The following is a 19,675-nucleotide window of genomic DNA, read 5'->3' on the forward strand; positions in this document are numbered from 1 at the left end:
GCCCAAACTATGCAAGGCCCCCTCCCTGGACAAGGCTCTACCAGAGTGAGCTTTTTCAAGATTTCTGACTCGCGGATCCCATCCCTGGACACTGAATTGAAAAGGACTCTTCCCCATTTTTCCTTGTTGGCATCGTCCCTTGTAGTCATGGACTGGTGCCTCAGAGAACGACCATCTGATGCAAAACAATAGTTACAGTCAGCTCAGCCAACTTGGTTACATGAGGGACCGCGTTCTCCAAACCACAGCCTCACTGACCCTCTTCGGGAGACAGAGTTACCTATCTGCCTCCTCTTGGAATCCTCGCTTCAAGGTGTCTTTGGTTAATCAACCTTGGACTGCATCAACCCTTTTTAATATCGCCATAGGGTTACTGGAGGTGAGCAGCCCAAGCGTAAATCGAGCTCACAGACCATCCACCAGGCGACTGTAGGATGATAAATGAGCATCCTTTGAGATTTTTTGTCAAATAACATGGCATTCACCCCCACAGATGCAATGTTGCAATTTGTGGTGGTTTACTTGTACCACCTGAGAACAAAGAAACACCTAGCTAGCTGAAGTTTTATCCTCCCGCATGAGATTTGAATGTCGCTCACCTCCGACAATGCCCCTATGAACTTGACTCAGAAGACCATCTTCCTACTAACTCTAGCTACAGCAGCCAGTGTTAGTGAGCTCCATCCTCTGGATGCCACTCGAGTCCAGTGGGAACAACACTCCTGTGCTGGGATTTTATAGCCAAAAACAAACAGCCTGACCAACAAGATATTTTACCATCCCACCCCTCTATTACATTGAGCTGCTGCTATGTCCCCTCTGTCCCCTCAGAGCCTACATAGAAGCAGCGAGGACAAGGATAAACTGCTGCTGTGTCCCGTCTGTCCCCTCAGAGCCAACATAGAAGCAGCAAGGACCAGGATAAACTGCTGCTATTTCCCGTCTGTACCCTCAGAGCCTACATAGAAGCAGCGAGGACAAGGATAAACTGCTGCTGTGTCCCGTCTGTCCCCTCAGAGCCTACATAGAAGCAGCGAGGACAAGGATAAGCTGCTGCTATGTCCCGTCCTTACCCTCAGAGCCTACATAGAAGCAGCAAGGACCAGGATAAACTGCTGCTATTTCCCGTCTGTACCCTCAGAGCCTACATAGAAGCAGCGAGGACAAGGATAAACTGCTGCTGTGTCCCGTCTGTCCCCTCAGAGCCTACATAGAAGCAGCGAGGACAAGGATAAGCTGCTGCTATGTCCCGTCCTTACCCTCAGAGCCTACATAGAAGCAGCAAGGACAAGGATAAGCTGCTGCTATGTCCCCTCTGTACCCTCAGAGCCTACATAGAAGCAGCAAGGTCAAGGATAAGCTGCTGCTATGTCCCGTCTGTACCCTCAGAGCCTACATAGAAGCAGCAAGGACAAGGATAAGCTGCTGCTATGTCCCGTCTGTACCCTCAGAGCCTACATAGAAGCAGCAAGGACAAGGATAAGCTGCTGCTATGTCCCGTCTGTACCCTCAGAGCCTACATAGAAGCAGCAAGGACCAGGATAAGCTGCTGCTGTGTCCCGTCTGTCCCCTCAGAGCCTACATAGAAGCAGCAAGGACCAGGATAAGCTGCTGCTGTGTCCCGTCTGTCCCCTCAGAGCCTACATAGAAGCAGCAAGGACCAGGATAAGCTGCTGCTGTGTCCCGTCTGTCCCCTCAGAGCCTACATAGAAGCAGCGAGGACCAGGAGGAGCTGCTGCTATGTCCCGTCTGTCCCCTCAGAGCCTACATAGAAGCAGTGAGGACCAGGAGGACCAGGAGGAACTGCTGCTATGTCCCGTCCATACCCTCAGAGCCTACATAGAAGCAGTGAGGACCAGGAGGAACTGCTGCTATGTCCCGTCCTTACCCTCAGAGCCTACATAGAAGCAGTGAGGACAAGGATAAGCTGCTGCTATGTCCCGTCTGTACCCTCAGAGCCTACATAGAAGCAGCAAGGACCAGGATAAGCTGCTGCTATGTCCTGTCTGTACCCTCGGATCCTACATAGAAGCAGCGAGGACCAGGATGAGATGCTGCTATGTCCCGTCTGTACCCTCAGAGCCTACATTGAGGCAGCAAGGACCAGGAGGAGCTGCTGCTATGTCCCGTCTGTACCCTCAGATCCTACATTGAGGCAGCGAGGACCAGGATGAACTGCTGCTATGTCCCGTCTGTACCCTCAGAGCCTACATAGAGCCAGTGAGGCCCAGGAGGATGACTAGGCGCTGCCTGTTCATTCCCACCTCACTGACTTGTAAAGGAGAAATCTCCAGGAATACCCTCTGACGTGGATGACGTACATAGTCTTGGGCCATTGGTGGTCGCAATCCCGAGAAAGGCTCATGGAAGTCATGTTGGGCCAATGAGTTACTGAAGATGCTGATAGATGTAATATCAATCATTGATCACCAAAACTAGCCACAATTATATAATGAAAGTGCTATAACAGGGATTTCTGTTGTAGAAATTAATGTCAATCAGACGGGAGTGTCAACATTTGTCGTTTTGCTTTAGGGTTGTTGTACCGATCTGTGCTTCATTGACACATCTCATAGGCCTAACACAATATAATCGTATTATCATAATACTATTATGCCAATGTTGTCCAACTTGGGCATTTGTGACATGTTTCAAGGTCCAATGGTGGAGGGGAGGGAAAATCTCAATATGAAACCAAATTTGCCGGAATTTTGTCCGGTAGTTTTCTTGGACCCACTGGAAGTACTGGCTTACCAGACTTAGCAGTTTATTCATCACAACCATCGTCACAGATGACCCAGGTGGGTGCAGTAGTAGGTCATGCAGAGTTGTGTCCCTTGTCCTTGGCAATCTTCCTGATTATGATCCATGGTCAGCACCATACCCATGCAAGTTATAATTGGCCTCCAGCAACCTGTGCTTGTCATAGGAGGCAACTGAAGGGAACGAGTCGTCAGACTCGTAGACAGCCATCATATAGCTGGAATATTGCTGAGTGCGGTGTTAAACAACAAACAAAACAAAAAACAAACATGGTTGATGCATGCCATCATATCCCAATTGCGTAGATCATTGCTCATTATGTCAATCACTGCATTTTCTGATTTAGATTCGATTTTTTACCACCAGACCACAGATTGCCATCATATAGCTAGAATATTGCTGAGTGTGGCTTTAAAGAACAAACAAAAATTACTTCCCGCAATCTACTGCCATGCCATGATATGACTGAGATTGTCACTATCTTTGTTTTGTGTACAGCAACAAGGAGCCTCAACTACCGTATACTGTGGCGTGTCCCTGGACCTGGAGGGGCTGGGAGGGATGTACTTCAACAACTGCTGCAGGTGTATGCCCTCCCCCGCCTCATGCGATGACAAACTAGGCCGGGCATTGTGGGAAATTAGTGGGAAACTCCTCGCAAGCAGGACTATGGGTGTCACAACACAGACTGAAGATCAGGAAGATAGGTGAGTGTCAACGCAGATTTGTTTCTCAGAGAGTGTTTTAAGATTGACAACTTGGACCCAATCTCTTACATTGTGAATAAAATATGCTTAAACCAAACTAACAAAGAAACAAATGAAGTCAGTGTTGAGATAGGTAGATGTCAAACAGGTATGTTTCTGTGTTGAGATAGGTAGGTGTTGACACAGATGTGTTTCTATGTTGAGATAGGTAGGTGTCGACACAGATGTGTTTCTATGTTGAGATAGGTAGGTGTCGACACAGATGTGTTTCCGTGCTGAGATAGGTAGGTGTCGACACAGATGTGTTTCTGTGCTGAGATAGTAGGTATCGACACAGATGTGTTTCTGTGCTGAGATAGGTAGGTGTCGACACAGATGTGTTTCTGTGTTGAGATAGGTAGGTGTCGACACAGATGTGTTTCTGTGTTGAGATAGGTAGGTGTCGACACAGATGTGTTTCTGTGCTGAGATAGGTAGGTTTCGACACAGATGTGTTTCTGTGCTGAGACAGGTAGGTGTCAACAGAGATGTGTTTCTGTTCTGAGATAGGTAGGTGTCGACACAGATGTGTTTCTGTGCTGAGATAGGTAGGTGTCGACACAGATATGTTTCTGTGCTGAGATAGGTAGGTGTCGACAGACACGTGTTTCTGTGCTGAGATAGGTAGGTGTCGACAGACACGTGTTTCTGTGCTGAGGTGTTGACTTGTAGATGTTTGATGGACTAGTTACTGTCTCGTAGGTAGACACTGAGGGGTTTTTCCCTGGCTTTCTACAACAAGATCATCATGGTTATTCCTTTTTTCATCACAAAAACATTTTTACCTCCCCTAGATAATACAGGCCTAGGACATCACTAGTTCTGGTCATGGAAACCACTGTGACAATAATATATACTGGTTCATTACTGGTTGTAATGTGTTCCCAATGCATTCATTATTACCATACAACTATTACAAGAAACTAATAGCTCTTACAATTTTTGGAATTTTAATTTATTTCCAAGTATCCCCAATTTTTTTTTAAGAGTAAAGATCACTTGACTATGTGTTTGGCCATTTTGACTTTTAGGGTGTTGTCACGTGATCACCAAATGGACAGGAAAATCCAGTATTACTGATCGTCATCACATGTCCAAACACATGATAGAAGACTGACACAGGTTGCCTTTTTGGGGGAAAAAAATGGTTGCCAGATGTGGGGATGAGTGTGCACCACTTGTACCCATTCTCTGGTTATAAGGTCAACCCTGCGGGATTTCCTTCAGGTAGCTGGAATATTGCAGAGTGACGCTTTGAACAACAAACACACACAAACAGATGTGTCAAACCACATCCTTGGGATTCTGTCATATGTTCCATGTGTCTGTGTAACATCTGTCTCTGTGAAGCAGTGCGTGAAAGCAATTAACCTGATTTATTGTGTCAGTTTTTTGGGACATCATTGGTAGACAATCAGCCTTGGTGGTTGCAGATGATGCAAAAATAACAGACCGTTATATGCAGGGACCGAATTGGATTTATGCCTTTTATAACTGGGATGTGTTTTATGTTTACAACAAGCAACTGATGTGGCTTCTTTTGTGGATATTTCTAATTGTTGAAATATGCGAAATGATGTATAACAATGGAGCTACTACAATCATTGTTCATTTTGTGTTTGCTCGAGTTCAGGAACTGCCCTTTCCCCCCCCCCTCCCCTTAAGTTCACACACACTAACACTAACACACGAACACCAACATACTGTAATAATTTACCAGTCCCTTAGAGACTTAAGTTGGACAAGTCTGAACAACCATTCTAGTAACAATCTCACAGTGAGATGTACACAGACCATGGGGGCAGTCAGGTAGCCTAGTGGTTAAAGCGTTCACTCGTCACGCCGAAGACCCGGGTTCGATTCCTGACATGGGTACAATGTGTGAAGCCCATTCCTGGTGTCCCCCGCCATGATATTGCTGGAATATTGCTAAAAGTGGCGTAAAACCATATTCACTCACTCACAGACCATGGATCACACTCATGACATATCTGAGATTCAAACCAACAACAATCAGATCTCGCAACTCTACAAAGTGGATTACAGCAACTTCGCCCACTAGGCCTCCAAATTGTTACAGAAAAACAACAAGACGGTTGGAGGTAAATGCCAATTTGAAAAGTACTTTCTTTACATCAACATCTGTGGGCTTGATGTAGGAAGAGTAGCAATAAAACAGAGGTGGAGGTTAACCTCACTTTGAAAGTATTTCAGTTATATTCCTGCCTTTCAGCTTGATGTGGGAAGAGTAGCAATAAAACAGAGGTGGAGGTTAACCTCACTTTGAAAGTATTTCAGTCATATATTCCTGCCTTTCAGCTTGATGTGGGAAGAGTAGCAATAAAACATAGGTGGAGGTTAACCTCACTTTGAAAGTATTTCAGTTATATTCCTGCCCTTCAGCTTGATGTGGGAAGAATAGCAACCAAACAGAGGTGGAGGTTAACCTCACTTTGAAAGTATTTCAGTTATATCCCTGCCTTTCAGCTTGATGTGGGAAGAGTAGCAATAAAACATAGGTGGAGGTTAACCTCACTTTGAAAGTATTTCAGTTATATTCCTGCCCTTCAGCTTGATGTGGGAAGAATAGCAACAAAACAGAGGTGGAGGTTAACCTCACTTTGAAAGTATTTCAGTTATATTCCTGCCCTTCAGCTTGATGTGGGAAGAATAGCAACCAAACAGAGGTGGAGGTTAACCTCACTTTGAAAGTATTTCAGTTATATTCCTGCCCTTCAGCTTGATGTGGGAAGAGAAGCAATAAAACAGAGGTGGAGGTTAACCTCACTTTGAAAGTATTTCAGTTATATCCCTGCCTTTCAGCTTGATGTGGAAAGAATAGCAATAACACAGAGGTGGAGGTTAACCTCACTTTGAAAGTATTTCAGTTATATTCCTGCCCTTCAGCTTGATGTGGGAAGAATAGCAACAAAACAGAGGTGGAGGTTAACCTCACTTTAAAAGTATTTCAGTTATATTCCTGCCCTTCAGCTTGATGTGGGAAGAATAGCAACAAAACGGGAATAAAGTCAGATTCAGGTCTTACCGTATTTTCTTGAGTATAGTGCACACTTTTTTTCTCCAAAAAACACAGCTGTGTAGAAGAGGGTGCGCATTATACACGAATTAATGAGTTTTGATGTTTTTTTCCCCCATGGAAAGACATTACCGTGAGCGAGTAACACCGGAAATACCATGTCAACAAATCCATACTGAAGTACGCAAATTAGTCATGTAATTACACTGTCTGGCTATAAAAAGTGTTCTTTGTATATCTGGACTTATGTTTGTAACTTATTTTATTAATTTTATTCAAAATTCCTTTTAATATTCTTTTAATGAATTTCGGCGAAATCGTGTGTGAAGCGATCGGAAGATCGCACAACTCACCGTTATTAACAGCAACCGCGGTCAGATTACCGCTATTGATGCCTTGAAACGAACTTTAGTTGACAGAGAATGGATACATATATCATAAATGCCATACTGTGACTCGTTAAAAGTCATATTTGTTTTTGTTGGACGATTCTATGTCAACACGTAATTCTCGCGATAAACGTGCACGGGAGCCTTGACAGTGACTGGTCAGACAGGTTCCATGTAAAAAATAATACCCGGCAATAGCGATCAGCTGCTTTGCTTAGGGTTATTTTTATTTTAAATATGTTAAGTAAAAGCTGCATCTAAATTAACAAGTTATTGGAATATATTATTCCTGATAAAAAAATAGTTTCAGATACAATTTCTGCCAATCCTTGCATTAAAATCGTGTAAAGTTATATCATTGGGTGTGTCTTGACCGAATCACCGGTAGATTCCAAGAAAACGTGTGTACAGCTGATTGCTGTGTCCGACTTAGTTTACGAGAAAATACACATGGTAATCTTGATATAAAACAATGCCTAGCAGAACAAAAATACAATTTAAACGGTAAATCAACATGTCAGGTGATTTTTTATCTCAATTTTCAAATTTGTACTGGCCAAGTTTCTCATCACCCGTTCGTTTATTGGACTTTGCTGAAGGGGTACGGCGTAATTTTTTTCTGCACTTGGTATTCGAATATTTATTTTCCAAAATATTAAATCCGCTAGAGGGGGGTGCGCATTTTACATGGGTGCGCACTATACTCAAGAAAATACGTTGGTATTTTGCACTCTGATTAAATCCACGAGTACAGATATGGTACTGACAAACCCATGACATAATGAGGCCAAATATGGATTCAAACTCATGTTCATCAGATTCTGGTGTGACTGAGGTATCCAGCTATTGGTGCACTCGGACAAATGGGCCACCCATCCTCATGAGCAGAACAGATCTGTGATGAAGTTTCAGTCTGTCAGTGTTGTAAGAGTGTGTAGACACAGGGCATTAGTGAGGGGCAGTTTCACTCAATGTAATGATTCATGGCCTGTTCATCAGATTCTGGTGTGACTAAAGTATCCAACCCTGCACAGCTATTGGTGCACTCGGACAACTGGGCCACCCATCCCCAAGAGCAGAACAGATCTGTGATGAAGTTTCCGTCTGTCAGTGCTGTAAGAGTGTGTAGACACAGGGCATTAGTGAGGGGCATTTTCTCACAATGTATTGATTCATGGCCAGGGCTCCTAACAACAGATGGCCAGTGCATTCTTCACACACATCCTTGACAGTCTCGATTACCTAGCACTGTTCTGAAAATTTGGAGCAAGTTAATAAAGTTGAGATATTTTCAACTTAATCTTGATCTACCAGTTCACAATGAATATGTTTCTAGAAATATGTATTCATATACCACTGAACTTTGAATAGGGGACTCTTTTATTCTATGATGTACCAAACTGATGACTTGTAATATGTACTGTAAATTATGAAATTAATGAGTCTAAAATTAATGTGAATGTCCCTTGCTCACATTAATATAGTAAGGCATTTTCTTCTGGACATGTATTGGAGTTTATTGTCATGTCAGGCTCACTACACATGGGAGAAAAACAATCACATACATCACAAAAGGGTTGGTACATGCAGTAACTTTTTTACATATTTCATACAAGGCATCAGTACTTGCTTTCTCTTTTGGATGCATTAATTTTGTGATTTGAGGTGAAAGTAATTTTCTGAAAAGCAGGGTTAGAAATTGGCACTAGTCCTAGAGTCCTTGACAAACTGCCCAATGGTAAAGGTATCATAGGGACTAGTAGAAAATTGCCATTTTTAAGGGTTTTGCTATATGTTATCATTATAAGGACTAGTGGATGAAAACTGTTACTTTCTAACGCTGAAAAGTATTATTTTTTCATATTCTCTCACTCACTTACTCAAAATAGAGAAGGAACATCCCCTTTTGATTAGATTTGTTCAGATCATATGGAAAGTCTCAGTCGATTACATATACATGTACTAGAAATGTTGAATGCTGTAGGCATGTGGATTTATTCATGAACAACTTAAATTAACCACGATAACCTGTGAAAGAAAACAGATGTTGACCCTGTTCATTTTTATTACTCATTCACTTGTTTGTACATGATGAGATAGCAGCTGTGTGTGATCCTATAGCCATCATGATTGATTTGGAAGGGAGACTCAATAGCCACCATGACAGATAGGAGACTCAATAGCCACCATGACGGATAGGAGACCCAAATAGCCACCATGACTTGGATTAGAGACTCAATAGCCACCATGACTTGGATAGGAGACTCAATAGCCACCATGACATGGATAGAAGACTCAATAGCCACCATGACTTGGATAGGAGACTCAATAGCTACCATGACTTGGATAGGAGACTCAATAGCCACCATGACTTGGATAGGAGACTCAATAGCCACCATGACTTGGATAGGAGACTCAATAGCCACCATGACTTGGATAGAAGACTCAATAGCCACCATGACTTGGATAGGAGACTCAATAGCTACTATGACTTGGATAGGAGACTCAATAGCTACCATGACTTGGATAGGAGACTCAATAGCCACCATGACTTGGATTAGAGACTCAATAGCTACCATGACTTGGATAGGAGACTCAATAGCCACCATGACTTGGATATGAGACTCAATAGCCACCATGACTTGGATAGGAGACTCAATAGCTACCATGACTTGGATAGGAGACTCAATAGCCACCATGACTTGGATAGGAGACTCAATAGCCACCATGACTTGGATAGGAGACTCAATAGCCACCATGACTTGGATAGAAGACTCAATAGCCACCATGACTTGGATAGGAGACTCAATAGCTACTATGACTTGGATAGGAGACTCAATAGCTACCATGACTTGGATAGGAGACTCAATAGCCACCATGACTTGGATTAGAGACTCAATAGCTACCATGACTTGGATAGGAGACTCAATAGCCACCATGACTTGGATATGAGACTCAATAGCCACCATGACTTGGATAGGAGACTCATTGGCCACCATGACTTGGATAGGAGACTCAATAGCCACCATGACTTGGATAGGAGACTCAATAGCCACCATGACTTGGATAGGAGACTCAATAGCCACCATGACTTGGATAGGAGACTCATTGGCCACCATGACTTGGATAGGAGACTCAATAGCCACCATGACTTGGATAGAAGACTCAATAGCCACCATGACTTGGATAGGAGACTCAATAGCTACCATGACTTGGATAGGAGACTCAATAGCTACCATGACTTGGATAGGAGACTCAATAGCCACCATGACTTGGATTAGAGACTCAATAGCCACCATGACTTGGATAGGAGACTCAATAGCTACCATGACTTGGATAGGAGACTCAATAGCCACCATGACTTGGATAGGAGACTCAATAGCCACCATGACTTGGATAGGAGACTCAATAGCCACCATGACTTGGATAGAAGACTCAATAGCCACCATGACTTGGATAGGAGACTCAATAGCTACTATGACTTGGATAGGAGACTCAATAGCTACCATGACTTGGATAGGAGACTCAATAGCCACCATGACTTGGATTAGAGACTCAATAGCTACCATGACTTGGATAGGAGACTCAATAGCCACCATGACTTGGATATGAGACTCAATAGCCACCATGACTTGGATAGGAGACTCATTGGCCACCATGACTTGGATAGGAGACTCAATAGCCACCATGACTTGGATAGGAGACTCAATAGCCACCATGACTTGGATAGGAGACTCAATAGCCACCATGACTTGGATAGGAGACTCATTGGCCACCATGACTTGGATAGGAGACTCAATAGCCACCATGACTTGGATAGAAGACTCAATAGCCACCATGACTTGGATAGGAGACTCAATAGCTACCATGACTTGGATAGGAGACTCAATAGCTACCATGACTTGGATAGGAGACTCAATAGCCACCATGACTTGGATTAGAGACTCAATAGCTACCATGACTTGGATAGGAGACTCAATAGCCACCATGACTTGGATAGGAGACTCAATAGCCACCTTGACAGATAGGAGACTCAATAGCTACCATGACTTGGATAGGAGACTCAATAGCCACCATGACTTGGATAGGAGACTCATTGGCCACCATGACTTGGATAGGAGACTCAATAGCCACCATGACTTGGATAGGAGACTCATTGGCCACCATGACTTGGATAGGAGACTCAATAGCCACCATGACTTGGATAGGAGACTCAATAGCCACCATGACTTGGATAGGAGACTCAATAGCCACCATGACTTGGATAGGAGACTCAATAGCCACCATGACTTGGATAGGAGACTCAATAGCCACCATGACTTGGATAGGAGACTCAATAGCCACCATGACAGATAGGAGACTCAATAGCCACCATGACAGGGGGGAGACTCAATAGCTACCATGACTTGGATAGGAGACTCAATAGCTACCATGACTTGGATAGGAGACTCAATAGCTACCATGACTTGGATAGGAGACTCAATAGCTACCATGACTTGGATTAGAGACTCAATAGCCACCATGACTTGGATAGGAGACTCAATAGCCACCATGACAGATCTGAGACTCAATAGCCACCGTGACACAGATAGGAGACTCAATAGCCACCATGACACAGAGAGGAGACTCAATATCCACAGTGATAGGTTGAGATAGGAGACTCAAAAGACTAGGTTGGGAGATTCTAATATCAAGACTCAGTAATTGGAAATTATTCATCCTATAATATTTTTCTATGAATAACAGTGTGTTTCAATAATACAGTGATGTGTTTGCACCTTTTTAGCAACAGCTGCCGTGTTAGCGTTATGCAATCTCCCCCCAGCTGTTGACCACAGTCGCAGCAGTACACAGTCAATAAGTAGAGGTATTTGTCACGCTGATCAATACTGTATACCCCTCCTTTCATAACATACCTATGCAGTTGACTTATCTGCCTACATCAATACCTCCTTTACAGCACTGCCATTGTGAAGCAGTGTCCTTTTGTTGGTTGTGGAATATTTAATAAGAATGTTATTCTCAACTCCCCACCCCCTCTGAGAGAGACAGCTGTACCAAGGTCAACATACAGGCTGACGGGTTTAAATAAATTGTGTGAATCTGTTTCTAAATGAATCTTGTAAGACTTATGCAAATCAAGATGTGTTGCTCCCCAATGATGATAGTTGTGTCCCTGATAAGACTTATCTTTCACTAATGAAGAGAGCTGTGTCTCTCCAATGACAAGGGATGTGTCTCTCCAAAATGATGACAGTTGTGTCTCTCCTTACGGACCAGAGCTGTCTCTCCTTACAGACCAGAGCTATGTCTCCCTAATGACCAGAGCTGTGTCTCTCAAAAATGATGACAGTTGTGTTTCTCCCTAATGACCAGAGCTGTGTCTCTCCAAAATGAAGACAGTTGTGTCTCTCCCTAATGACCAGAGCTGTGTCTCTCCAAAATGAAGACAGTTGTGTCTCTCCCTAATGACCAGAGCTGTGTCTCTTCCTAATGACCAGAGCTGTGTCTCTCCCTAATGACCAGAGTTGTGTCTCTCCAAAATGATGACAGTTGTGTTTCTCCCTAATGAACAGAGCTGTGTCTCTCCAAAATGATGACAGCTGTGTCTCTCCTTACAGACCAGAGCTATGTCTCACTAATGACAAGGGTTGTGTCTCTCCAAAATGATCACAGTTGTGTCTCTCCCTAATGACCAGAGCTGTGTCACTCCAAAATGATGACAGTTGTGTCTCTCCCCAATGAACAGAGCTGTGTCTCTCCAAAATGATGACAGCTGTGTCTTTTCCTAATGATAAGAAATTGTCACTCTCGTTACAGACGAGGTCTATTTCTCTCCCTGTTGACATTCATATTAGCTACAGAATCTTACTTTCTTCCCCTTCACAGCGGAGCACAGGTGGCCCAGTCGTCTCAGGTGCCACAATTCTCTGTGCTGAGTTTCATACCTTGGGCACTCCTGAAACCTATTATTGTGGGTTCAAGTCTTGGTTTCCCCCAATTGTTTCTTGGTTTTGTTTTTCAGCACCATACCAACTTCCCGAGGCAAAGGGAGTCAACTGACTGTAAAAGTCCAGTTTCCACCCTTGCCTAACCAGGCTGGAATTCCCGGGTTTTATCGTAGCGCCACTAATGGCTTTAACGAATTATGTCCCTTCTATGCCTCTCCTATGGACCAATCAGATTTCACCTCTCGTAACTTGCATTTGCTTCAAACTAACTGGCGGTTCCAATTCTAGACTATCTGATTGATAATCAAGATCTATATTGTAATTAAACGGGTCTTACACCCGGAAGTGCATGAAATCATTCGAGCACCTTGATTAAAAACATTAAAAGATTTGAAAAGTATCTGTTGACAATGAGTTGGCGGTGCACATGCTTTGTAAATCCTGCAATCGACCGAAATCTGCACTATTGTTTTCGATTTTGTTGTGCGATTTTGATTGGACTATGCATAGGCTTGTTAGTCCAGCCAACTCCATAATACCAGCCTAGTTTGGCAAGGGTGGAAACTGGACTTTTATAGTCAGTTCCCCTGCATTGGGAGGTGACACCATACTCATGCTCGTGGGTTTCTCCAAAGTAAAAATTGTCTGAGACCTGCATCACTTCGGGCTTTCCTCCCACATTATGCAAACATGCCATGATAAAACGGGAATACTGTTAAAAGTGGCATTAAACCCAACTCACTCACTCACTCACTCACTCACTCACTCACAGTGTGAGAAAGCAATGTTTTAAAGTTCACAATTTGTGAGTTGACTTAGTGTAGGTAGGCATGCACTGTGACAAAAACGCAGTCCACTCATTTAATTAAATTATGGACCAAATTGAACTAAACAATAGAAAACAATTTCTGACACTCATGAAGAATGATATTCCATAGGGAATTTAGGACCTCAATACTATTTTTTTTCTTCGTGAGTCATGAATTCCTTTCTGTTATCATTTCAGGTGAGATTCAGACCAGAACTGAAAGTGACAACAGAGGGAGACAAGATGGCAGACACGGAACATACATGGCCGACACAGTGTTTTGTTATATGTTCAGGACCTTCAAGCCAACAGTGACACAAAGGTGGGGTCATTTTCAAGAAGCTGATGGATCAAAGACAACTTGTCTTGAAACAAATGATCAGTCCCCGATGATTCTAGGACCACTGAACTGTCATCAACTGTCGCTTGTTTTGTGGGCTGAATCAATAGGTATTCAACAAAATATTGCTGGATCAAATTCTTAAAAAGCGTTGTCAATTTCTTTATTGATGAATAAGAGATTTGTAAAACAATTGAAACAATTATTAATACCGTATTCAACGTAATATGCACCCCGCTCCAATAAGAGCCTACGGCGATATTTGCACCCCTTCCGATTGATCAATATACACAAGACTTATTTATTGGTATATAATACGCACCCGTGTCTTATATGCACCCTTAATTATGGGCAATTGAATTCTGGAAAAATATATCTGTCATATGTAACCATTTCAGGCTGTCAGCACGAAATTTAAGAATTTCAACTGGTTTTTTTTCACTAAAATAATATTCTAATAAGAGCCCCCTATTTCTAACTTTGAGAGCGCACTGGGCGCTTATTACGTCGAATACGGTATGTCAATTAACAGATTCTTGGGTAGAGAGCCAGTCATGCAGCCTTGCATGTCGGCGTATCGACTTCGAAGCTTTGTAACAAAGCTCATGACACCAGTACCATGTTCCAGTCAGGCCAATCTAGTACAGTAAGGAAGAAGTCACACAATGCTAGGGATGGGTATTGGATGTTAAAAGGGCACCACTTTTTTTTGCAATGCACAAGGCGTATCACATATCATGATATATTGTATAATTCTTTTTTTATCATTCAGAAGCAATCTGATACATTGAGGTATGAACTGAAGTTCAAACAAGATGCTGGTACAACATAATGTTTACTCATTCACTAAATACACAGCCATCTTGATGCCCGGATGCATTTGACAAGTATATAACATTAGAGACATGATAAAAATCCCAATTTGAAATCACCTGATATATCACACATGAAAAAATGATATTGTGATACGTACCGTGGACGGAATGACCCTCAGTTTACCGATATACCGGTAATACCTCACACCCTTACACAGTGCTGTGGAATCCATGGAACATGCTTCATGATGTCGTATAAACATTGCTCCTATCTGGTGTGAATGTACCAGCAAGTTGAGCACTTTGACAAAGTTTGTTACAAGTGCATGTTGTGTTAAAATATGGGATTTGCATTGGAAACAATGCACAGGACTGAAGTACTCGGGTTATGTGTCTTGCATCATAATTGACATACCTGTGGCAATGCTGAACTCTGAATGATCACACTGGTACTGTGAGTTACCATTAACCACTACATGGCAGGGAGAGACTCAAGATACAAGGGAGAGACTCAAGATACAAGGGAGAGACTCAAGATACAAGGAGAGACTCAAGATACAAGGGAGAGACTCAAGATACAGAGAGAGACTCAAGATACAAGGGAGAGACTCAAGATACAAGGAGAGACTTAAGATACAAGGGAGAGACTCAAGATACAAGGGAGAGACTCAAGATACAAGGGAGAGACTCAAGATACAAGGGAGAGACTCAAGATACAAGGGAGAGACTCAAGATACAAGGAGAGACTTAAGATACAAGGGAGAGACTTAAGATACAAGGGAGAGACTCAAGATACAAGGGAGAGACTCAAGATACAAGGGAGAGACTCAAGATACAAGGGACAGACTCAAGATACAAGGAGAGACTCTAGATACACGGGGAGACTCAAGATACAAGGGAGAGACTCAAAATACAAGGAGAGACTCAAGATACAAGGGAGAGACTCAAGATACAAGGGAGTGACTCAAGATACAAGGGAGAGACTCAAGATACAAGGGAGAGACTCAAGATACAAGGGAGAGACTTAAGATACAGGGGAGAGACTCAAGATACAAAGGAGAGACTTAAGATACAAGGAGAGACTTAAGATACAAGGGAGAGACTTAAGATACAAGGGAGAGACTCAAGATACAAGGGACAGACTCAAGATACAAGGAGAGACTCAAGATACAAGGGAGAGACTCAAGATACAGGGGAGAGACTCAAGATACAAGGGAGAGACTTAAGATACAGGGTAGAGACTCAAGATACAAGGGAGAGACTCAAGATACAGGGGAGAGACTCAAAATACAAGGAGAGACTTAAGATACAGGGGAGAGACTCAAGATACAAAGGAGTGACTCAAGATACAAGGGAGAGACTCAAGATACAAGGGAGAGACTCAAGATACAAGGAGAGACTTAAGATACAAGGGAGAGACTTAAGATACAAGGGAGAGACTCAAGATACAAGGGAGAGACTCAAGATACAAGGGAGAGACTCAAGATACAAGGGACAGACTCAAGATACAAGGAGAGACTCTAGATACACGGGGAGACTCAAGATACAAGGGAGAGACTCAAAATACAAGGAGAGACTCAAGATACAAGGGAGAGACTCAAGATACAAGGGAGTGACTCAAGATACAAGGGAGAGACTCAAGATACAAGGGAGAGACTCAAGATACAAGGGAGAGACTCAAGATACAAGGGAGAGACTCCAGATACAAGGAGAGACTTAAGATACAAGGGAGAGACTCAAGATACAAGGGAGAGACTCAAGATACAAGGGAGAGACTCCAGATACAAGGGAGAGACTTAAGATACAAGGGATAGACTCAAGATACAAGGAGAGACTCAAGATACAAGGGAGATACTTAAGATACAAGGAGAGACTTAAGATACAAGGGAGAGACTTAAGATACAAGGAGAGACTCAAGATACAAGGGAGAGACTCAAGATACAAGGGAGAGACTTAAGATACAGGGGAGAGACTCAAGATACAAGGGAGAGATTAAAGATACAAGGGAGAGACTCCAGATACAAGGGAGAGACTCCAGATACAAGGGAGAGACTCCAGATACAAGGAAAAGACTCAAGATACAAGGAGAGACTTAATATACAAGGGAGAGACTCAAGATACAAGGGAGAGACTTAAGATACAAGTAGAGACTCAAGATACAAGGGTGAGACTCAAGATACAAGGGAGAGACACAAGATACAAGCAACAGACTCAAGATACAAGCAACAGACTCAAGATACAAGCAACAGACTCAAGATACAAGGAGAGACTCAAGATACAAAGGAGAGACTCAAGATACAAGGGAGAGACTCAAGATACAAGGGAGAGACTCAAGATACAAGGGAGTGACTCAAGATACAAGGGAGAGACTCAAGATACAGAGAGAGACTCAAAATACAAGGGAGAGACTCAAGATACAGAGAGAGACTCAAAATACAAGGGAGAGACTCAAAATACAAAGGAGAGACTCAAGATACAAGGGAGAGACTCAAGATACAAGGGAGAGACTCAAGATACAAGGGAGTGACTCAAGATACAAACGAGATACAAAGCACAATCTCAATACACCAGACACAAGATACAAGACACAGACACAAGATACAAGGCACAGTCTCAGTACACCAGACACAAGATACAAGAAACAGACACAAGATACAAGACACAGACACAAGATGCCAGGCACAGACACAGGATGCCAGATGCAGACACAGTATGCCAGGCACAGACACAGTATGCCAGGCACAGACACAAGATGCCCGACACAGACACAAGATTCCAGGCACAGACTCAGGATGCCAGGGACAGACACAGTATGCCAGGCACAGACACAGGATGCCGGGGACAGACACAAGATACTAGGCACAGACACAAGATGCCCGACACAGACACAAGATGCCAGACACAGGATGCCAGATGCAGACACAGGATGCCAGATGCAGACACAGGATGCCAGGCACAGACACAGTATGCCAGGCACAGACACAGGATGCCAGATGCAGACACAGGATGCCAGGCACAGACACAGGATGCCAGATGCAGACACAGGATGCCAGGCACAGACACAGTATGCCAGGCACAGACACAGGATGCCAGGGACAGACACAAGATGCCAGGCACAGACACATGATGCCAGGCACAGACACAAGATGCCAGGCACAGACACAAGATGCCAGGCACAGACACAAGATGCCAGGGACAGACACAGGATGCCAGGCACAGACACTGGATGCCAGACACAGACACAAGATGCCAGACACAGACACAAGATCCCAGACACAGACACAAGATGCCAGGCACAGACTCAGGATACCAGACACAGACACTGGATGCCAGACACAGACACAGGATGCCAGATGCAGACACAGTACAGACACGGGATGCCAGGCACAGGCACAGGATGCAAGGCACAGACACAGGATGCCAGACACAGACACAAGGTACCAGACACAGACACAGGATGCCTGGTATGATATATACCTGCACACATGGGTGAAGGACAAGAGACACAGTCAAAGCATGCAACATGCAGTATGTCAGATGCAGTACTCCGATACACACGTGAAAGCCGGTTGGTGTACTTGCGCAGGATTCTGTGAGCCAACAAGTTATCAGACTCAGACTTCACTAGACACTATATCTTTGTATAGCATGTCTGAGTGGTACATATTGATTCTGATAAAAGCGTAATCAGTGTCATCTTCTACAACATGTGTGTGGCTCTGAATGATAACACTGCATTGCTATCTTCTAAGGGAACTGTAGACTTCCCATGAGAACACTTGGTGGATGCTGTCATGGACATCTGATGATTGATACCAGCAGAAATAGGGTTTGCTGATACATTCAAACACACAAGTGCACTCAGGAATATCAAAGGGCACCACTGGTTATAGTTTAATACAAGATAACTATGTGATAATTCACAAAGAACAATGAAGAACGAAGTGTGGTTTATTTCACGATAAAACGTCGTTCTATATTGAGATTCAAACATGAGCTCGCAACTTGATGATGTTGTATATTGAACATATCAACTGGTGTGATCTTTGAAAGTTTATAATCTGTCATTTTTTGGACCTGTGATATCCAACATTCACAACATGACATAACAATCATCATCAGCAGCAGCAGCAGCAGCAACAGCCTCATATTAAATTTGTCAAGAAATATTGTGAAAATGACATATGAGTGTGCTGATATATTGTTTCAATGTGTGAGTTATTTTGACCATTTATACTTCAAAGGACAAGATATGATGAAAACATTTTGCCCCAAGAGATTTGAATAATTGGAGGAACTAGGAAAACTCAGCCAATCATAATGAAAGTTATCCTATCTGTCATACGAATTAGCATTTGTTCATTTTGACACTTCCATGTTTTGGACTTTATACTAAGTATGTTTGTTTCTATGTTTGTTTGTTTGTTGTTTAACGCCGCACTCAGCTATATGACGTCCATCGGTAAATAACCAAGTCTGGACCAGATACTCCAGTTATTGATATGAGCATCAATCCATGCAATTGGGATACGATCACATGCATCATTACAAGTAAGGGAGCCTGACCACACAACCCCGTTGTCGAATAATCAGAGCTGAAATTTGTCAAAAGGGTTAATTTTATAAGTGTTTAAGTAAGCATTTTCCTAAATTATTCACATGAAGAAGTATTTGGCCCTAGCTGTTGCTCTTTGATGTAGATAAAGAAAGTGGAACTATGTTATTATCATATAGACATGTTGTGCCTTTGATCATGTGGGAAGTAAAAGAATTGCAAGTGCCCCAAAAAGTGTCACTTTTCCAGTGTGCCAAACGAGGGCCCTGCT

At 43.1% G+C, this 19,675-nt stretch overlaps 1 protein-coding gene across 1 annotated transcript in view; it reads left to right on the forward strand.

The window, feature by feature from the left end:
- The window catches only part of LOC124133903 (WW domain-containing oxidoreductase-like), a 39,179-nt gene extending 21,987 nt beyond the window's left edge, over positions 1-17,192 (forward strand). Inside the window, exons 8-9 of the mRNA XM_046498488.2 lie at positions 3,262-3,470; positions 13,893-17,192. Coding sequence (XP_046354444.1) covers positions 3,262-3,470; positions 13,893-13,896 — 213 coding nt within the window. The 3' untranslated portion in view covers positions 13,897-17,192. The remainder of the gene's footprint in view (positions 1-3,261; positions 3,471-13,892) is intronic.
- Positions 17,193-19,675: the final 2,483 nt, after the last annotated feature.

Source organism: Haliotis rufescens, unplaced genomic scaffold (genome assembly GCF_023055435.1).
Source record: "Haliotis rufescens isolate VD_foot unplaced genomic scaffold, xgHalRufe1.0.p SCAF_17, whole genome shotgun sequence".
Taxonomy (NCBI): domain Eukaryota; kingdom Metazoa; phylum Mollusca; class Gastropoda; order Lepetellida; family Haliotidae; genus Haliotis; species Haliotis rufescens.